The sequence below is a fragment of the Chiloscyllium punctatum genome, chromosome 10, assembly GCF_047496795.1.
Source record: "Chiloscyllium punctatum isolate Juve2018m chromosome 10, sChiPun1.3, whole genome shotgun sequence".
In the NCBI taxonomy this organism is placed as follows: domain Eukaryota; kingdom Metazoa; phylum Chordata; class Chondrichthyes; order Orectolobiformes; family Hemiscylliidae; genus Chiloscyllium; species Chiloscyllium punctatum.
The window spans coordinates 108,962,728-108,984,549 of NC_092748.1; the positions used below are offsets into that span (position 1 = coordinate 108,962,728).

The following is a 21,822-nucleotide window of genomic DNA, read 5'->3' on the forward strand; positions in this document are numbered from 1 at the left end:
ATTTGTGTCAACATTTTAAAACTGCTGACAAAGTCATCAAGTCAATAGGTAGTGAGGAGTAACAGTTCGCATACAGATCGCTGCAGGACCTAGCTCAAAACATTTAATATACTGCATTGTTCCATGAAAGGAACTGACTAAAGGTACCAGAATTCTCAACTGCTACATTCTGCATTAAATTGTGAGCTGCTCTGAAAGCACCTTTCATTCTCCCTAGCTATGCATGATACTTAACTTGTATTTTTCTTTCATCTGTAGATATTTTTTCTTATTAAAGGCCAGTCTCTCATGAAGTTAGACACTTTGTTCTGTTTTACCATGCACCATGATGTGACTTGCAGGACACATGCAGCTTACATCTGCATGACAATGGACTTAAAGGTTATCTTTTTCTTGATAATACATCCATCTAATAGGGCTAATTAATCTACTGAATGCAAACATGTTGGCATTTTGGAACATTTCTCAAATTAAATCACTTATTCTAATTCTAATAGAAAGAGTTAAAAGTTCACAGTTTTTTTTGTTGAACAGTCAGCACCAAGTGCAGAAATGGAAATTTATCAGCAGCTTTGTACTTCATATTCTCAGCAAACTGTTTCTCCCTTCACCTCCCTAAGATAAGCAAAGGTTTGCATTTATGTAGTACCTTTCATTACAAACAACAGGTTACCTTGTTATTATCAAATGCTGTTCGGGGAAGCTTGCTGTGCATAAACTGGTTGCTGCGTTTCTTACAAATGATTACATTCAAAGGTACATAATGACCTCTGGCACTCATGAAGGAAATGACATAAATGTGAGTCTTTCTTATTTTCCCCACAGGATGAAGGAAGATGTAAAGTTTTATATATATATATATATATATATTACCAGTTCAATCCAGGAGTTAATGCTGACAGTGACAGGATCCAACGATTCTACATAGTGCCACCAATGTCTGGGAACAAATAGGACCTTGAGGGAGAAAACAATGATATACATTAATAAACTCTATGACAAGATACATCACCTGCATTACCTCACGATTATTTCATCGCTTACAAAACCTTGTAGGTTAATTCAATTCTAAATGAGTACCAAGACAAAACATGGTTTAAAGTTTGCTTATTTTTAATTTATAGATCCATACAGGGATCAACCACATGCACGGCAATCTTTGCAAAATGCACACACGGAAATGCAGTGCTGATCACAGCAAGAAAACTGTCACCTTCTGCTGACTCCAAAATCAAGGAGAAAGAAAAATAGGCAAAGAACCAAAGTTCGATTCATGGCCTGAGTTTTAATATTTGGTTTACTAACAGTGCAACCTGAGCACCAGCTATGACTTGGTACCACACTGCCAACTTTGTGTCAGAAGGTTATGGATTTGAGCTCCAATCCAAAGATTAATTAGGGCTGATTTGTCAATACAGCGCTGAATTATTTCAATGTTGTTAGTGGTGCCATCTCTTGGATGAGATGTGAAGCCAAGGTTTCCTCTGCCCTCTCAGATGAATGAAATAACATCACAGGCTCTTTTATAAATAGCAAGTGAGTTTGATTTTCTGTCTGGGCTAATGTGCGCAACAAACAAAAGGGCTGGATTTGCTCTACCAAGACAGATAGTTTGAGTCAAGAAATATCTCAACTTGCTTGACCTGTCTCAGCAGAAAGGCACCTGAACATCATAACCTTCACTCTGGGGGATTCGATGTGAGATAGATTTGGGCCAACCAAAAGCAGAACATAGGCAGACACAGGAGTAGCCAAGTGCTGCGATACACTCATTTGAAGGACCACCTTGGCTCCCTTAGACCTATATCCCAGTGTTATTCAAGGCATTTTGGTCCCCTACACCTCACTCTTCAATCCCCCCGTCCAATAATACCACCTTGCCCTCAGCCATCCCCAGAGTCCTTATAGCCTCTAGAACAACTCAGAAATCAACCCCAACCCATTGTTCTTCCATGTCCATTTTTCTAGCATACAATATGTTCACAACATATTGGGAAAATGACCTGTGGGGAACAGGTCAGTTTAAAAAAAATTAATCACACAAATGCATCTGTCCGTGACAGTATTAACAAGGACCACCAAACAGTCATTCTGGAAACTAAACCTTGTCTTCACATTGAGGACAAGCCATCATGTTCTGTGGCACTACCACTGTACTAAATGGAAGAGGCTTTGAAAGATCTAGCGTCACAAAGCTAGTCCCTTTTTTTTCTAAAAGCTGTTTCTTGGCTCAAGGAGACTCTGTCCTTGATTTTTTTCAGAGGGAGAGGTAATAAACCAGGCCAGACGCTGATCAGTCTGGTTTTGTAGAATTTTGAGAGGCCTTTTGTTTCTCTGTAAACAGATGAGACTTCAGGCCAAAGTGGTCATGCTTTAGAAGTGACCTGTATAAAGAGAGGGGCGTGGTTAGCTCTTTAGCTGAGCTGAGTAGTTTTAGTTCAGTCTTGAGCTGGTTGGAAGTTCAACAGGGAGCTGCGTCGAAATTCTCTCTCTTTCTGCCCTTCAACTTCAACCTGTAAGCATGTGTTCCATTTATTCTGGTTTTTAAAAGGGAGTTTGCTTATTGGGATTGTTGAGCATATTCAGAACAGCATAATTACGTCTAGCTGGATAGGTTGAGTTCTGTATGGGTTCTTTATTCTGTTCTTTGTGTTCCATTGTGTAATGTTATGAATAAAGTTTTGTCTGTTTTAAAATCTAGTCATCAACCTCGCTGTCTTACTCCAGGCAATTTTCACTGTACACTTGCCGAAACAAATTGCAAAGTTATGGTCTGGAGTTGCCTGCTTAAGAATGCTTTGAGTGGTCTGGCCTAGTCCATAACACTAGCAACTTAAAATTGGGTATACATGCTTTGAGAACCATCAGTAGCAAAACTGCACTGCAACTGAATCTGTAACTTCAAGGCCTATCATCTCAACTCTATCACTACCAAGCAGGAAATCAACACTGGTTCAATGAAAAGTGCAGGAGGGCACATCAGCAGCAGCTGAGATATACCTAAAAATAAGGAGTCAATCTGGTAAAAGTACAAAACAGGTACAAGTGATTCCATAATCTGATGACCATATCTAAGCTCTGCAATCTTGCCCCATGTATTCATTAATGATGGTGGACAATTAAACAACTCACTGGAGGAGGCAGCTCCAAAACATCCCCGATCATCAATAAAGGAGGAACCCAGCAGTTCACTGCAAAACATACTTTCAACAATCCTGAGCCAAAGTGCCAAGTGCATGATTCATCTCAGCTGTCTCCAGATGTCCCCAGCGTCACAGGTACCAGCTTTTAGCCAATTCAATTGACTCCACATTATATCAAAAACCTGCTGGAGTCACAGGTTATTGCAAAGGCCATGGGCCCTAACAACATTCCAGCAATAGTACTGAAGACTTCTGCTCCAGAACGTGCCACACCCCTGGACTGCTTTAGTGCAGTTACAACACTAACAACGTGAAAACTGCCCAAGTATGCCTTACATGCAAAAAGTAGGACAGATCCAACCCAGCTAATTACTGCTCATCAGTGTACTCTCAATTATCTGTAAAAGCAATGGCACATATTATCACCCACTGTTACTATCAAACAACCCTTGTTCACAATAACTTGCTCAATAACTCAGTTTAGGTTGTACCTGGGCCTCTCAGCTGCTGACTTCCTTTCAATCTTGGTTGAAACATGAGCCAAAGAGCTGATTTCTGAAGGTGAAGTGAGAATGGATGACCTTGACTTCAAATCCACATTTGACTGAGTGTGGCATCAAGGAATGTTAGAAAAGCCCAAGTCAATGGAAATCAGGACAAAAACCTCTGCTGATTGCACTCATAAAAACATGTGGGAGTATTTCAAATGGCAGTTGATAAGAATTCAGGAGCAGCACATTCTTGTGAGAAGAAAGGATAGGGATGGCAAGTTACATGAACCTTGGATGACCAGGGATGTTATGACCTCAGTCAAAAAGAAAAAGGAAGCATACATAAGATCTAGGAGGATGGGAACTGATGGAGTCCTTGAAGTATATAAATAGGAAAGAACTTAAAAAAGGAATTAGAACTGCTAAAAAGGGTGACAAAAACATTAGCAAACAGGATTAAGGAAAACCCAAGGCTTTTTATACATATATAAAAAGCAAGAGGGTAGCCAGGGAAATGGTTGGCACACTCAAGGACAAATGAGGCAACCTTTTTTTGTGGAGCCAGAAGAGGTTGGTGAGGTCCTAAATGAATACGTTTATGTCAATATTCACCATAGAAAAGGAATTGGTGGGGGATGATCTCAGAGAAGGGAGTGTCCAATTCTAAGCCAAATTGCTGTTAAAAAGGAAGAGGTGTTATGTCTCTTAAAAAGTATTAATGATTTGGAGATGCCAGTGTTGGACTGGCGTGTACAAAGTTAAAAATCACACAACACTAAGTTATAGTCCAACAAGTTTAATTGGAAGCACTAGCTTTTGGAGCACTGCTCATTCATCAGATGGTCATAACCTGATGAAGGAGCAGTGCTTCCAATTCAACTTGTTGGACTGTAACCTGACGTTGTGAGATTTTTAAAAAAGTATTAAGGTTGAAATGCCGCAGGGTCCTGATGGGATCTATCCCAAAATATTGAGGGGGGGGAGGGGGAAGAAAACAAATTGCTGGAGCAGTGTCAGACATCTTTTCCATCCTCTATGGCCACAGATGGGGTCCCAGAGGACTGGAGAAAAGCCAATGTTGTCCCATTGTTGAAGAAGGGTAACAGGGATAATCCTGGAAATTTCAGATCTGTGAGCTTCATGTTGGTGGTCGGGAAATTATTCAAAAAGATTCTCAGGGACAAGATCTATATCATTCAGAATCAAATGGACTTATTAGTGATAGGCAGCATGGTTTTGTGCGGGGGAGGTCGTGCCTTATTAACTTGATCGAGTTTTTTGAGGAGGTGACGAAGATGACTGATGAGGGAAAAGCGGTTGACGTTGTCTACATGGACTTCAGTAAAGCCTTTGACAAGGTCCTTTATGGCAGACTTGTACAAAAGGTGAAGTCACATGGTTTCAGGGTGAGCTGGCAAGATGGTTGGAGAACTGGCTTAGGTCATAAGAGACAGAGGGTAGCGGTGCAAGGATGCTTTTCAGAATGGAAGGTTGTGACTAGTGGTGTTCCGGAGGGATCAGTGCTGGGACTTCCATTTGTGGTCTATATAAATGATTTTGAGGAAAACATGGCTGGACTAAATAACAAGTTTGAGGACAATACAAAGATTGGAGGGAGGAGTTGCAGATAGTGAGGAGGATTGTCAAGAGGATAAAGCAGAATATAGATCAATTGGAGGCATGGGCAGAAAAATGGCAGATGGAGTTTAATCTGGACAAGTATGAGTTGATGTATATTGAAGGTCAAGCACAGGTGGAAATTATACAGTAAATGGCGGAACCCTTAGGAGTACTGATATGCAGGGAGACCTGGATGTGCAGGTCCACAGATCACTGAATGTGACAGCACAGGTAGATAAGGGAGTAAAAAAAGGTCTCTGGCATCCTTACCTTTATTGGAAGGAGCACAGAGTATAAGAATAGACTAGTTATGCTGCAACTTTATGGAATTTTAGTTAGGCCACACTTGGAATATTGTGTACAACTCGGTCGCCATAGTACGAGAAGGATGTGGATGCTTTGGAGAGGGTACAGAAAAGGTTTACCAGGATCTTGCCTGATATGGGGGATTTTAGCTATGAAGGAAGGTTAGATAAACTGAGTTTGTTTTCACTGAGATGCAGGAGGTTGAGGGGCAACCTGATAGAAGTCCATAAGATTATGAATGGCATGGACAGAGTGGAAAGGATGAGACTTTTTGCTAGGGTGGAGTGGTCAATTACTAGGGGGCAGAGGTTCAAGATGCGGGGGTGGGGGGGGGGGGGAAGAGTTTAAAAGAGATGTACAAGGCACATTTTTCACACAAAGGTGGTGAGTGCCTCGAATGCATTGCCAGAGGAAGTGATGGAAGCAGCATTCAAGAAGCACCTGGATGAATGGATGAATAGATGAAAAGGAAGGGAATAGAGCGATACAGATCCTGTAAGTGAAGAGAATTTTAGTATGGAAGGGCAAAATACATTGCTGCAGACTTGGAGGGCTGAAAGCCCTGTCCCTGTGCTATAATGCTCTTTGTTCATTACCTTGGACAAAGGAAGATGGTTGGAATTATTGGCAGTCATCTCAGCTCTAAGACATCTGTATCCTGGACTCAACCATCTCCAGCTACTTTATTAACTACCTGCTTTCTATGATAAGGTCAGAAATGGGTCTGTTTGCTAATTTTGCACCTTGTTCAGCACTCTTTGCAACTTCAGATATTGAAGACCATGCCCAAAAACAGCAAGATCTGGACAATATCTAGGTTGGTGCTGACAACTGGTAAGTAACATTTGTATGCCACAAATGACAGGTAATCACCATTTCTAACGAGAGAATCTAACTATCACCTCTTGACATACAACGGTATTAGCATTTCTGACCCACGCACAATCAATATGCTGGGGATTAGCAATGATCAGAAACTGATCTGGACTAGTCATATAAATACTGTGGCTATAAGAGTTAGGAGTCTTGCCGTAAGTAACTTACCTCCCGACTGCCCAAAGCCTGTTAACTGTTTGATAAAGCACAAGCCAGGAATCCACACTTGGCTGGGTGAGTGCAGGCGAAAGTGAGGACTGCAGATGCCAGACATTAGTCAAGATTAATGCTGGAAAAGCACAGCAGGTCAGACAGCATCCAAGGAGCATGAAAATCCAGCTTTCGGGCAAAAGCCCTTCATCAGGAATGAGGCAGGGTGCCTCCGGGGTGGAGAGAGAAATTGGAGGGGGCTGGGGAGAAGGTAGCTAAGAGTACAAGAGGTGGATGGAGGTGGGGATGAAGGTGATAGGTCAGAGAAAAGGGTGCAGCAGATAGGTGAGAAGGAAGATCGGCAGGTAGGACAGGTCATGAGGATGGTGCTGAACTGGAAGGTTGGAACTTGGGTAATGGGGAGATGGGGAAGTGAGGAAACTGGTGAAGTCCACATTGATGCCCTGGGGTTGAAGTGTTCAGAGGCGGAAGATGAGGCATTCCTCCTCCACGCGTCGGGTGGTGAGGGAGTGGCAGTGGTGGCGGCCCAGGACCACAGAACACACCTTTAAAGGCCATAATTTCCCTTCCCACGTGGTTGAAGATGCCTTCCAACACATCTCATCCATGTCCTGCACCTCCGCCCTCAAACCCCACCCCTCCAACCGCAACAAGGACAGAACCCCCATGGTCCTCACCTTCCACCCTACCAACCTCCACATAAACCACATCATCCACTGACATTTCCGCCACCTACAAACGGACCCCACCACCAGGGATATATTTCCGTCCCCATCCCTTTCTGCTTTCCTCAAAGACCGTTCCCCCCATGACTACCTGGTCAGGTACACGCACCCCAATAACCCACCCTCCCCTCCTGGCATTTGCCCCTGGCACCGCAAGAATTGCAAAACCTGCGCCCACACTTCCTCCCTCCCCAAAGGAGCCTTCCACATCCGAAGTTTCATCTGCTCATCCATCAATGTCATTTATTGTATCTGTTACTCCCAATGAGGTCTCCTTTACATTGGGGAGACTGGATGCCTTCTCGCAGAGTGCTTTAGGGAAATCTCCAGGACATCCACACCTTTTATCTTAGCCTGCTGGACACACTTTCCTCATTCCTGAAGAAGGGCTTATGCCTGAAATGTCGATTCTCCTGCTCCTTGGATGCTGCCTGACCTGCTGCGCTTTTCCAGCAACACATTTTCAACACCCACACCAATCAACCCCACCGCCCTGTGGCCGAATATTTCAACTCCTCCTCCCACTTTCCGAGGACATGCAGGTCCTGGGCCTCCTCCACCGCCGCTCCCTCACCACCCAACGCCTGGAGGAATGCCTCATCTTCCGCCTCGGAACACTTCAACCCCATGGCATCAATGTGGACTTCACCAGTTTCCTCATTTTCCCTCCCATCTTACTCCAGTTCCAACCTGCCAGCTCAGCGCCATTCTCATGACCTGTTCTACTTGCCTTGCCACCTATCCACTCCATCTTCCTCCCTGACCTATCACCTTTACCCCCACCTCCATCCACCTATTGTACTTTTAGCTACCTTCTCCCCAGCCCCACACCCTTCCATTTATCTCCCCACCCTGGAGTCTCCCTGTTTCATTCCTGATGAAGGGCTTTTGCCTGAAACATCAATTTTCCTACTCCTTGGATGCTGCGTGACCTGCTGTTCTTTTCCAGTACCATTCTAATCTTGGGTGAGTGCAGCTCCAACAATACTCAAGAAACGTGACACTATCTGGGGCAAAACAGCCCGCTTGACTGGCAGGCCACCAAACATCATGCCCTCCACATTTGTCACTTAGTAACTGCAACATGTACCAACAAGAACAGGCACTGCAGAAATTCACTAAGGTTCCAAGACAGTACCTTTCAAACTCATGACCACCATCCCTGGAGTGGGAAAAGGTTGCAGATACATGGGAAGATCACCACATGAAAGTTCCCCAAGCCACACAACACCCTGACTTGAAAATGTATCACTATTTCTTCAAAGTTGCTGGATCAAAATCCTGGAATTCCCTATCAGCATTGTGGGACCATTCTCACGAAATGGTTTGCAGTGATTCAAGAAAGCAGATCATCATCGCCTTCTGAAGGGCAACGAATGATGGGTAATAACACACATGAATGACAGAAAGAAAAGAGTATAGGGCAAACTTGTTCAACTGCAGCTCAGACGTCAGCTCCTTCACATTAAGGGTCAGCTGAGCGAACATTTCGTGAACTACTCCCAAAGCACATCTTTGTAAGGTAATTAATACTGAACAGTACTCTGTGCTAAGCACTGCAGCCTCGGGCCTCCAGCCCGCCGGCCATACCCGCCCTGCTCGGGCCTCCTGCCCACTGGCCATACCTGCTCCACTCCATGCCTCAAGCTGCTGTACCTCAGGAGAGAACACCGAGAGTAAAAAGGGGAAGAAGAAAAAAGAAAACCGGAAATAAACAGGAGTAGAGGAGCTCCAGTTGGAGTATCCTACTCCGCCATCTGGACTGGGAGATTCTCCCCATGTTGGCATGGGTTTTCTCCAGGTGCTCCAGCTTTCTCCCACAGTCTAAAAAATCCATGGATGTGCAGGCTAGGTGGATTAGCCATGAGAAATGCAGAGTTATGGCAGGGTGGGTCTGAGCAGGATGCTCTCCAGAAGGTCGGTGCTGACTCGAAAAGCTGAAGGGTTTCTTTCTACACCATAGGGATTCTATGATTCTCTGTGTGGCTTCATCTGTACCCGGCACCATTCTCCCAACACATTCTTATTTTTATACTACATCTCTCTTCACAATCAAGGCCAACATTCCATTTGCCATCTTCACTACTTGCTGTACCTGCTTTATGGCTAATTGCATTTACATGAAGCTATGGGTGAAACTGCAAATGGCCGTGTTATATTTAACACAACAACGCACCTAACTCTTGTCTTACCTTCAAGAAATATCCAAAGCTCTAAACTGTGTAATGCTACCACCAGGGTCCTCTGCCTCCAAATGTGACGCATTCGGTTTTAAAAAAAGCCAATCGCAGGGAATTCCATGTCCTCTCTTTTTCTCGTGCCATCTGTTCCATGGCTGCATTCTTCAGAGGACTCCCTTATGAAGTAACTCAACCAAAACAAAAATCCGAATTGCAACCAAACAAATAGTTTGACTTCATGTAAACCCTTAGCCATAACATTTCCAGAGACATGGTGTCCATTTGGCCAAGGTCACAGAAACACTTTGTGAACAAGGTTAAAAGATTTAGACGTCTTCATGTAATTTCATGTCCTTGCTGCTTTAGCTACGCAACAAAGAACAGGCCAACTACCACTTGCATTCCACTCGAAAAAGTGAAGCAGAGCAGATGCCACTCACAGATCCACTTGTTTATCACAATGCTCAGTTGAGGTATGTTTGTGCTCAGAGAGATTCATTCCAACAGAAAATGTGCTACTGCTTTCAATCAACAATTAAAACAGCAGATACTGTTTTCTGGGCACGCTTCCTAGCCAGCACTGCAACTGAACTGATTACTGCTTTAACAGATGTAATTACTTAGAAGCAAATGAAATATAGCTGGTGACAGTATTGTCACAAATACTAATTAGTAAGTGGCATTACACTTAGAATTGTTATTTTTCTTTTGACCGATCTGAGGCTTGAGCTTTGATAGCATGTTCATTCCAAGTGTTTACACAAGGACACACAAAATCCAGAAGCCGCCGATTTGTTTGTGGAAGCTGTGGGAGACATGAATAAGAGGAAGAGCAACATATACAAGACATCAACCATAAAATGTCAACCACAACACACATGCATGAGGAATCACTACAGTGTAAGTGTTTTATAGGATAAGCATAGAGTTTTCATTGAAGAAAGTTTTTTTAATATACCTCATGGGGTTTGAATCCTTCCCGTGTATCTTGGTGAGCACTTACTTGGTGTCAGACGTTTGTGAATTCAAGTCTATTCCAAAGACCTGAGCACCAAACCTCAATCAAAACTCCTCTGCTAATACTGAGTGAGTGCTGCACTGTTAGAGGTGTCATCAATCAGCCTGGAGACTAAAGCAAGGCTCTATCTTGCCTCTTATGTGGATGTTCATGATCCTATGGTACACTTTCGAAGAAGAGCACACTTGCTATCCACAATGCCCTGGTTAACATTTGTTCCTTCATTAGCATCATAAAAACATGTAATCTGGTCACCACCTCATGGCTTTGGTATCTTGTACACAGGTTTGGAGTGCTGTGCGCTGTAATACATCAGAAGTGAGTGGCTTTATTGTTAGCCCAGACTTCCAACAGCTAAATTGCATTCCATGATTTAATATGAGGGTTTTCATTCTTGTTATTCTATTATCCAACAGACTAATTTAAGGCGGTATTGTAGTTCAATGTTTGTGTTAACAATTGTTGGTTCAGTCTTACAACTTTGGTTGTCAGTGGACATTGGGACTGTTTTATTTTGAGAATTTCTTTCTTCTTCCCTTTGCTATCGACTTGCACAAGTTATCTTTCTCCCTCCCATCAGTACAACAGCGTTCAATTGCTGACTTAATCCATTGAGTGACTCATTCTCTTATGCTTATGTTGCAAAAGTGTGTAGAAATTGCTTTCCAAAATGCAGTTGTAAATTGGAAAGCTTGCCATATAATTTAGTAAATAGAGGCCAAAAAAAAATCTATCATTCTGCATGTAAACTTTGTGTCACAGAAGCCCATGATGGGTACAATTGTGAAATATCATGTTTCTGTTTTGTGCGCTAACATGATGGATAGCAGTGCTCAATTATGGTAATTTCAGGCAACATCTTAATAAAGAATAGTTAATTTTGATAAAACCTGACAAGAAACTCTGCAATGCTGACCAGAAATTTTGGTGAATTGCTGAAACATCTTTTTTGCTACCATACAAACTAGACAAACTTTACATGAAACAAGAATAGGTCAATAACAATTTCTATTTATGTAGTGCCTTTAAAATAATAAAATGTTTTCAAGTGCCTTACCAGAGTGTTATCAAGTGAATTTGGACACAAACATGCTAGATAAGGTAGTAGAGAATACCACAGCTGAAGACTCAATTGCTAGTTGCAGTGTGATTAAAACTCGGGGTGCAGACAAATCCGGAATTGAGGAAGGCAGTGTTCTACAAAGGTTGAACGGTCAGAGCATATTAGAGATTTGAAAAGCTGTGATAATTTAAAAGTCGGACCATTGTTGGATATCAGTGTGGGTCAGTGAGTATGGGGCTGAACAGGATTTGATGTACAGTGAGAAATGGACAGCAGAGCATTGGATGAACTGATGTTTCTCATTCAGACTAGTTTGTTGTCTCTTATGGAACATGAGTATTAATTTATTTTTAACCCTCCTCTGGCAGTAAAATCGCTGCTTTTGGCTATATTAGGAACTTATGCAGCATTTAATAGATTCCTTGAATGTTCTTGTGGCTTGCATTTTTGATGCCTTCCACAATCTCAGCACATTCCATTACAAATTTCAGGGTATTTTGAGATATGGCCCAGTGTTGTGATTTTTTTTCTCAACTCTTGCACCTTGCTTTTTATTAGTAACACACAGTTGGTGCGTCCTCAGTACTGACATGATCAACCATCCAGCTGATTTCAGAGCCAAAGCTTAAGAGATGAACAGTACAAATTCTGAAAACACATGGTTGTGTCTTCCACCCCTTCACGAAAAAAATTAATTTAAAAACTCAGACGAGAAGGTCAAGAAAGTCAGAGCAACCAGGATTATTCGCTTTGAGGTGGAACTGGACGTCCTGGGAACAGATGCAGCAGAGGTGGAGGAATTGGGAATAAGGGATGGAATTTTTACAGGAGGTAGGGTGGGAGGAGCTGTCATCGAGGTAGTTGTGGGAGCGAGTGGGCTTGTTGTATATGTCTGTGATTAGTCAGTCAGGTAAAAACAATGACTGCAGATGCTGGAAACCAGAGTTTAGATTAGAGTGGTGCTGGGAAAGCACAGCAGTTCAGGCAGCATCTGAGGAGCAGTAAAATTGATGTTTCGGGCAAAAGCCCTTCATCAGGAATACAGGCAGAGTGCCTGAAGGGTGGATAAATAAATGAGAGGAGGGTGGGGTGGGGAGAAAGTAGCATAGAGTACAATAGATGAGTGGGGGAGGGGATGAAGTTGATAGGTCAGGGAGGAGGGTGGAGTGGATAGGTGGAAAGGAAGATAGGCAGGTAAGACAAGTTATGGGGACAGTGCTGAGTTGGAAGTTTGGAGTTGGGGTGAGGTGGGGGAAGGGGAAATGAGGAAACTGGTGAAGTCCACACTGATGCCCTAGGGTTGAAGTGTTCCGAGGCAGAAGATAAAGCATTCTTCCTCCAGCCGTCGGGTGGTGAGGGAGCGGCGGTGAAGGAGGCCCAGGACTTCCATGTCCTCGGCTGAGTGGGAGGGGGAGTTGAAATATTGGGCCACGGGGCGGTGTGGTTGATTGGTGCGGGTGTCCCAGGGAGATGTTCCCTAAAGCGCTCTGCAAGGAGGGGTCCAGTCTCCCCAATGTAGAGGAGACCGCACCGAGAGCAATGGATACAATAAATGATATTGGTGGATGTGCAGGTAAAACTTTGATGCATGTGGAAGGCTCCTTTGGGGCCTTGGATGGAGGTGAAGGAGGAGGTGTGGGCGCAGGTTTTGCAATTCCTGCGGTGGCAGGGGGAAGGTGCCACGACGGGAGGGTGGGTTGTTGGGGGGTGTGGACCTGACCAGGTAGTCACGAAGGAAACAGTCTTTGTGGAAGGCAGAAAGGGGTGGGGAGGGAAATATATCCCTGGTGGTGGGGTCTGTTTGGAGGTGGCGGAAAGGTTGGTGGATGATTTGGTTTATGCGAAGGTTGGTAGGGTGGAAAGTGAGCACCAGGGGGGTTCTGTCCTTGTTGCGGTTGGAAGGGTGGGGCTTGCAGGAGGTGCGGGATGTGGACGAGATGCGTTGGAGGGCACCTTTAACCACTTGGAAAGGGAAATTGTGGTCTCGAAAGAAGGAGGCCATCTGGTGTGTTCTGTGGTGGAACTGGTCCTCCTGGGTGCAGATACGGCAGAGGCGGAGGAATTGGGAATAGGGGATGGCATTTTTGCAGGAGGTAGGGTGGGAAGAGGTGTAATCCAGGTAGCTGTGGGAGTCGGTGGGTTTGTAAAAAATGTCGATGTCAAGTTGGTCATCATTAATGAAGATGGAGAGGTCCAGGAAGGGGAGGGAGGTGTCGGAGGTTGTCCAGGCAAATTTAAGGTCAGGGTGGAATGTATTGGTGAAGTTGATGAATTGCTCAACCTCCTCATAGGAGCACGAAGTGGTGCCAATGCAGTCATCAATGTGGGAGGATTTGGCCAAATGAATGAGAGCGTCAGTGGAAGGGTACTGTTGGGGACGTCGGGAAAGGAAGAAACGGAGGGCTTGGATGCCCTGGTCCAGTCTCCAGTCCCTCCACACCTCTATCCAGTGCCTCTACACCTCCATCCGCCATGACCAGGACTTCCAAGCCCTCCGTTTCTTCATTTCCCGATGTCCCCAACAGTACCCTTCCACCGACACTCTCATTCGTTTGGCCGAACTGGTCCTCAACCTTAACAATTTTTCCTTCGAATTCTCCCACTTCCTCCAGACCAAAGGGGTAGCCACGGGCACCCGTATGGGCCCCAGCTATGCCTGTCTCTTTGTTGGCTACGTAGAACACTCCATCTTCCGTAATTACACCGGCACCACTCCCCACCTCTTCCTCTGCTACATTGATGACTGCATTGGCGCCACTTCGTGCTCCCGTGAGGAGGTTGAGCAATTCATCAACTTCACCGCACGTCCCGCACCTCCCGCAAGCTCCACCCCTCCAACCATAACAAGGACAGAACCCCCCTGGTGCTCACCTTCCACCCTTCCAACCTTCGCATAAACCAAATCATCCGCCAACATTTCCGCCACCTCCAAACAGACCCCACCACCAGGGATATATTTACCTCCCCACCCCTTTCCGCCTTCTGCAAAAGACTGTTCCCTTCGTGACGACCTGGTCAGGTCCACGCACCCCAACAACCCACCCTCCCATCCTGGCTCCTTCCCCTGCCACTGCAGAAATTGCAAAACCTGCGCCCACACCTCCTCCCTCACCTCTATCCAAGGCCCCAAAGGAGCCCTCCACATCCATCAATATTATTTATTGTATCCGTTGCTCCCGATGCGGTCTCCTCTACATTGGGGAGACTGGACGTCTCCTAGCAGAGCGCTTTAGGGAACATCTCTGGGACACCCGCACCAATCAACTACACCTCCCTGTGGCCCAACATTTCAACTCCCCCTCCCACTCTGCCAAGGACATGGAGGTCCTGGGCCTCCTTCACCACCGATCCCTCACCACCAGACGCCTGGAGGAAGAACGCCTCATCTTCCGCTTCGGAACACTTCAACCTCAGGGCATCAATGTGGACTTCAACAGTTTCCTCATTTCCCCTTCCCCCACCTCACCCCAGCTCCAAACTTCCAGCTCAGCACTGTCCCCATGACTTGTCTTACCTGCCTATCTTCCTTTCCACCTATCCACTCCACCCTCCTCCCTGACCTATCACCTTCATCCCCTCCCCCACTCACCTATTGTACTCTATGCTACTTTCTCCCCACCCCCACCCTCCTCTCATTTATCTTTCCACCCTTCAGGCACTCTGCCTGTATTCCTGATGAAGGGCTTTTGCCCAAAACGTCGATTTTACTGCTCTTCAGATGCCCCCTGAACTGCTGTGCTTTTCCACCACCACTCTAATCTAAACTGTGATTAGTCAATTGCCAGAGATGGTGATGGAAAGGTCCAGGAAGGGGAGGGAGATTGCCAAGATGGTCTAGGTGAATTTGAGGTCGGAATGGAAGGTGTTGGTAAAGCTGACGAACTGTTCAAGCTCCTCATGGGAGCACAAGGCGGCACCGATACAGTCATTGGTATAGCGGAGGAACGGGTGAGGGGTGGTGTCGGTTTAATAGCGGAAGACACGCATGAGAATTCCTAGAAGCATGGCATTCCAACCGGAACGGTATCAAAAAATACATCGAGTTAGACCCCATCTACCACCCCCTGAGGAAAAAAAAGGAAATGAAATCACCAATCCAAAGATACCCAAACATATAAATAGAAACCAGGAAGTATCAGCAGTGCTTCACCCAGAGGCCCACTGAAGACGTTATCTAGGAAGGTTACATAATGTATGGAAACGCACCTTTCAGCTCAGTGAGCAAACCTACATCCAGAACATCAGCCTGAGCAACAAATCTTCTCAAAACTCGCTAAGTATAAAAAGTTCCTGTCAATTTAGTGATTTCCAATTGATTTTCATCTGCAAATGTTTCAACAGCACACCCTGTACAGGATTGAAAAGTTTAACTTTGTGTGTTTAACTATGCGTATGTGGTATCTTGGTATTGTTGTAAGTTTCAAAGGATTGAGGACAAATGCTCATAATTTCATCCTTTTAAAATCCTGATCACTTAGCTTTTCGTATCAATGAACTTTCTCAGAAATTTACAAAAGCCAACTAAATAAAACAAATTCAATAATTCCACTCCAAGGTTTGAGCTCTCATCCATTTGGTTGGATGCCAGTGTTCAAAACTCTAAGCTATCATCAGTTATGCACACACCATATTCCAACAGTTGACAGTAGGAAGGCTCATATAATGAGATTCATGCAAGGAAACTGATTTTTCTCAGTTGATTTCAGCATAAGCATTTAAAAAAGACTGCCTCGTGCTGAAGCAGTATACATACTCTTAGAGCATGTCAAATGGTTAAGCTGTTTTGTTTCCACTAGGAAATATTTAGGGTCTTTGTTGTCATGCCAAGGTCATAGCACAGTTCACAGATGTCTCTGTCTAAGTGATGATAAATGCACTACAAAGTGAGAATATTCAAACGTATAAAAATCACCCAGCCATAAATACACCACTTTAAACGTCTGCTTTTCATTGGCCCAGTCTTGACCTATTTCAGAACTATTAAAAAAATGCAGACAATGGATTCTTTTTTACCAAAATCTTGTGTATTTCTTGTAATTGACCCCAATTCTGAATAAGCCAACAGCATTCAAAGCCGCAGTAAATCAAGATGCTGGAGATTACTGTGGTCTTTAAACCAACATCAGATGAAGAACAAGGCAAAACTGTGACAAGATTATTTAACTGCACTATAAATTCTGGGCTCAATGAGTAAGGGCACCATGTGATGCAATATCGATGGGAGTTGCCAAATTTGGTCGAACTCACAACATTGTGTCAAGATTTAAGACTTGATTTTCCTTTACATTGGAGGAAAAGCAGATCTGCACACTTTTCCACCTTCTAAAACACACACCCAACACAAGTCTGATATTGCCTGGGATTGGTTTTGCTGTGCTAATTGTGATGGAGTTTGTAAGGGCTGTAGGCCAGGAGGCTTGATTATCTGGCTCAACTGGCAACATTGCTTAAAAGTCCATAAACCTCAGCCCATATATTCCTCATCCCTATGAGCTCCATTCTACCTCATGCCCCCCAAAATCACACGTCATTTCCTCAGGATGCCTTTGTAACCTCCATGTGACCTCATACACCCTCTCGTCTCTCAATCCAACTCATGTCCCCTCAGGATATTCTATCATTTTCTTATGCCTCCTCAGATCTTCCATATCACTCCTTGCCACGCCTCCTTACACATGCAAGGCAATTTCATGCCTCTCAGAAACCTCCACAATTCTCCCATACCACCAAATGCTCTCTGATATCCCATGCCATCTGTATGCACCCTCATATATCCTTGATAACCACTCTCCCAATTAGGACAATGTACATTGTTCAGGAGCCATACAATAGCAATGGGATTGTCATTGAATAATTGGAAAAAACACTTCTAATATTCTTAGAATACCTTTAATTCAAATGATCATTAATACTGGGGAAAAATATTCAAATCAAAAACTAGAACATAGAACATAGAAAAATACAGCGCAGTACAGGCCCTTTGGCCCTCGATGTTGTGCCGATCCAAGCCCACCTAACCTACACTAGCCCACTATCCTCCATATGCCTATCCAATGCCCGTTTAAATGCCCATAAAGAGGGAGAGTCCACCACTGCTGCTGGCAGGGCATTCCATGAACTCACGACTCGCTAAGAATCTACCCCTAACATCTGTCCTATACCTACCACCCCTTAACTTAAAGCTAATCCCCCTTGTAATAGCTGACTCCATACATGGAAAAAGGTTCTCATGGTCAACCCTATCTAAACTCCTAATGATCTTGTACATCTCTTTCAAGTCACCCCTAAACCTTCTTTTCTCCGATGAAAACAGCCCCAAGTGCCTCAGCCTTTCCTCATACGATTTTCCTACCATACCAGACAACATCCTGGTAAACCTCTTCTGCACCCGTTCCAGTGCCTCCACATCCTTCCTATAGTATGGCGACCAAAACTGCACACAATACTCCAGATGCGGCCGCACCAGAGTCTTATACAACTGTAACATGACCTCACGACTCCAGAACTAAATTCCTCTACCAATAAAAGCCAGTACGCCATATGCCTTCTTCACAGCACTATTTACCGGGGTGGCAACTTTCAGAGATCTGTGTACATGGACACCAAGATCCCTCTGCTCATCCACACTACCAAGTAGCCTACCATTAGCCCAGTACCCCATCTTTTTGTTACTCATACCAAAGTGAATCACCTCACACTTACCCACATTGAACTCCATTTGCCACCTTTCTGCCCAGCTCTGCAGCTTATCTATATCCCGCTGTAACCTGACACATCCTTCTTCGCTGTCCACAACTCCACCGACTTTCGTGTCATCCGCAAACTTGCTCACCCAGCCTTCAAGCCCCTCCTCCAGGTCATTTATAAAAATGACAAACAGCAATGGTCCCAAAACAGATCCTTGCGGAACACCGCTAGTAACTGCACTCCAAGATGAACCTTTACCATCAACTACTACCCTCTGTCTTCTTCCAGCCAGCCAATTCCTAATCCAAACCTCCAACTCACCCTCAATGCCATACCTCCGTATTTTTTGCAGTAGCCTACCATGGGGAACCTTATCAAACGCCTTACTAAAATCCATATACACCACATCTACCGCTTTACCCTCGTCCACCTCCTTAGTCACCTTCTCAAAGAATTCAATAAGGTTTGTGAGGCACGATCTGCCCTTCACAAAACCGTGCTGACTATCCTTGATCACATTATTCCTATCCAGATGTTCATAAATCCTATCCCTTACAATTCTCTCTAAGACTTTGCCCACAACAGAAGTGAGGCTCACCGGCCTATAGTTACTAGGGTTATCCCTACTCCCCTTCTTGTACAAGGGAACCACATTTGCTATCCTCCAGTCTTCTGGCACTATTCCTGTAGACAACGAGGCCATAAAAATCAAGGCCAATGGCTCTGCAATCTCCTCCCTTGCTTCCCAGAGAATCCTAGGATCAATGCCATCAGGCCCAGGGGACCTATCTATTTCCACCCTTTCCAGAATTTCCAACACCTCTTCCCTACATACCTCAAAGCCATCCATTCTAATTAATTGTGACTCAGTATTCACATCGGCAACAATGTCCTGTTCCTGAGTGAATACTGACGAAAAGTATTCATTCAGTGTCTCCCCAATCTCTTCAGCCTCCACACGCAACTTCCCACTACTATCCTTGACTGGACCTATTCCTACCCTAGTCATTCTTTTATTCCTGATATACCTATAGAAAGCCTTTGGGTTTTCCCTAATCCTACCAACTAAGGACTTTTCATGTCCCCTCCTTGCTGCTCTTAGCTCTCTCTTCAGATCCTTCCTGGCTACCTTATAACTCTCAATCGCCCCAATTGAACCTTCACGCCTCATCTTTACATAGGCCGCCCTCTTCCCTTTAACAAGGGATTCCAATTCCTTATTAAACCACGGCTCCCTCACACAACCCTTTCCTCCCTGCCTGACAGGTACATACTTATCAAGGACACTCAATAGTTGCTCCTTGAACAAGCTCCACATATCAATTGCGCCCTTGCCTTGAAGCCTGCTTTTCCAAGGCATGCATCCTAAGTCGTGCCTCATCGCATCATAATTTCCCTGCCCCCAGCTATAACTCTTGCCCTGCAGTGCACACTTATCCCTCTCCATCACTAGAGTAAAAGTCACCGAATTGTGGTCACTGTCCCCAAAGTGCTCACCTACCTCCAATTCTAACACCTGGCCTGGTTCGTTACCCAGAACCAAATCCAGTATGGCCTCACCTCTTGTTGGCCTGTCTACGTATTGTGTCAGAAAACCCTCCTGCACACATTGGACAAACACCAACCCATCTAACGAACTTGAGCTATAGCTTTCCCAGTCAATATCAGGGAAGTTAAAGTCCCCCATAACAACCACCCTATTACTTTCACTCTTCTCCTGAATCATCCTCGCAATCCTTTCTTCTACGTCTCTAGGACTATTAGGAGGCCTGTAGAAAACTCCTAACAGGGTGACCTCACTTTTCCTATTCCTAACCTCAGCCCAAACTACCTCAGATGGCAAGTCTTCATCCATCGTCCTTTCCACCGCTGTAATACTATCTTTGACAAGCAATGCCGCACCTCCCCCTCTTTTACCCCCACCTCTGACCCTACTAAAACATTTAAAACCTGGAACCTGCAACAGCCAATCCTGTCCCTGTTCTACCCATGTCTCCGTAACAGCCACAACATCGAAATCCCAGGTACCAACCCATGCTGCAAGTTCACCTACCTTATTTCGTATACTTCTTGCATTGAAGTATACACACTTCAAGCCACTTTCCTGTTTACAGGCACCCTCCTTTGAGATTGATGCCATGTTCCTAACCTCCCTACACTCCAGGTCCTGCACCCTAAAGCTACAGTCTAGGTTCCCATGCCCCTGCAGAGTTAGTTTAACCCCCCCCCCCCCCCCACCAAGAGCACTTGCAAACCTCCCCCCAAGGATACTGGTGCCCCTCAGGTTCAGGTGTAGACCATCCTGTTTATAGAGGTCCCACCTTCCCCAAAAAGAACCCCAGTTATCCAGAAGCCAGAAGCTGGAATCCCCTCTCTCCTGCACCATCCCTGTAGCCACGCATTTAACTGTTCTCTCTCCCTATTCCTCGACTCTCTATCACGTGGCACAGGTAACAAACCAAAGACAACAACTCTGTTTGTTCTAACTCTGAGCTTCCAACCTAGCTCCCTGAAAGCCTGCCTAACATCCTCAGCCCTCCTCCTACCTATGTCGTTGGTGCCAATGTGGACCACGACTTCAGGCTGCTCCCCCTCCCCCTTAAGGACCCGGAAAACACGATCAGAGATGTCACGTACCTTTGCGCCTAGGAGGCAACATACCAAACGTGAGTCTCTCTCGCCCCCACAAAACTGCCTATCTGTGCCCTGAACTATCGAGTCCCCAATAACTATTGCTCTGCTCTTCTCCACCCTTCCCTTCTGAGCAACGGGAACAGGCTCCGTGCCAGAGGCCTGAACCCCATTGCTTACCCGTGGTAAGTCGTCCCCCCCACAAGTATCCAAAACGGTATACTTGTTCTTGAGGGGAACAGCCGCAGGGGGTCCCTGCGCTGGCTGCTTCCTCCCAGTCCCCCTCACTGTCACCCATCTGTCTGCAATCTTTGGAGTTACTACTTCCCTAAAGCTCCGATCTATGACCCCCTCTGCCTCCCGAATGATCCTAAGTTCATCCAACTCCAGCTCCAGTTCCCTAACACGGTCTTGGAGGAGCTGGAGATGGGTGCACTTCCTGCAAGTGTAATCAGCAGGGACGACCATAGCATCCCTCACCTCAAAAGTCACCTCACCTCAAAACTGTTATCCTTTAAGCAAGCAAAATAGAAATGACATTAAAAAAGATACATTTTTATTACTGCAGTGTGTCAACAGTTCTTGGATCAACAGATCATCTGCTTAGCTGACGCTATTAGTAGTTTTGAAACCCAGTTTAGCATTCATAATGTCTATAGCTGTCATTCAAAGGCTAACAGCTATATTTCCAGAAAGTAACATAGCTCAACAGTGTACTATTTCTATTCCACAGCATAATTGTTGTCATGGAGATGAATAAGTGCAAAGATTTTCTTAACTTTCCAAAGTAAGTCTTCTTTAAGCAGTCAGGCTGTGACTGACAGATTTTCTTTTAAAAATGTTTATGTTTTATGGCACTTTCTTCAGTTGAAAAAAGTTTTACAGTGCGACACTTACACAACAGTGGTTAA

The 21,822-nt window shown here is 44.9% G+C and overlaps 1 protein-coding gene across 2 annotated transcripts in view; it reads right to left on the reverse strand.

Annotated features, from left to right (window-relative positions):
- Positions 1-21,822, reverse strand: part of hspbap1 (hspb associated protein 1) — a 116,590-nt gene that overhangs the window by 33,775 nt on the left and 60,993 nt on the right. For both annotated transcript variants that reach the window (XM_072579912.1, XM_072579914.1), the window contains exon 6: positions 874-957. In XM_072579912.1, the coding sequence (XP_072436013.1) occupies positions 874-957 (84 nt within the window). The remainder of the gene's footprint in view (positions 1-873; positions 958-21,822) is intronic.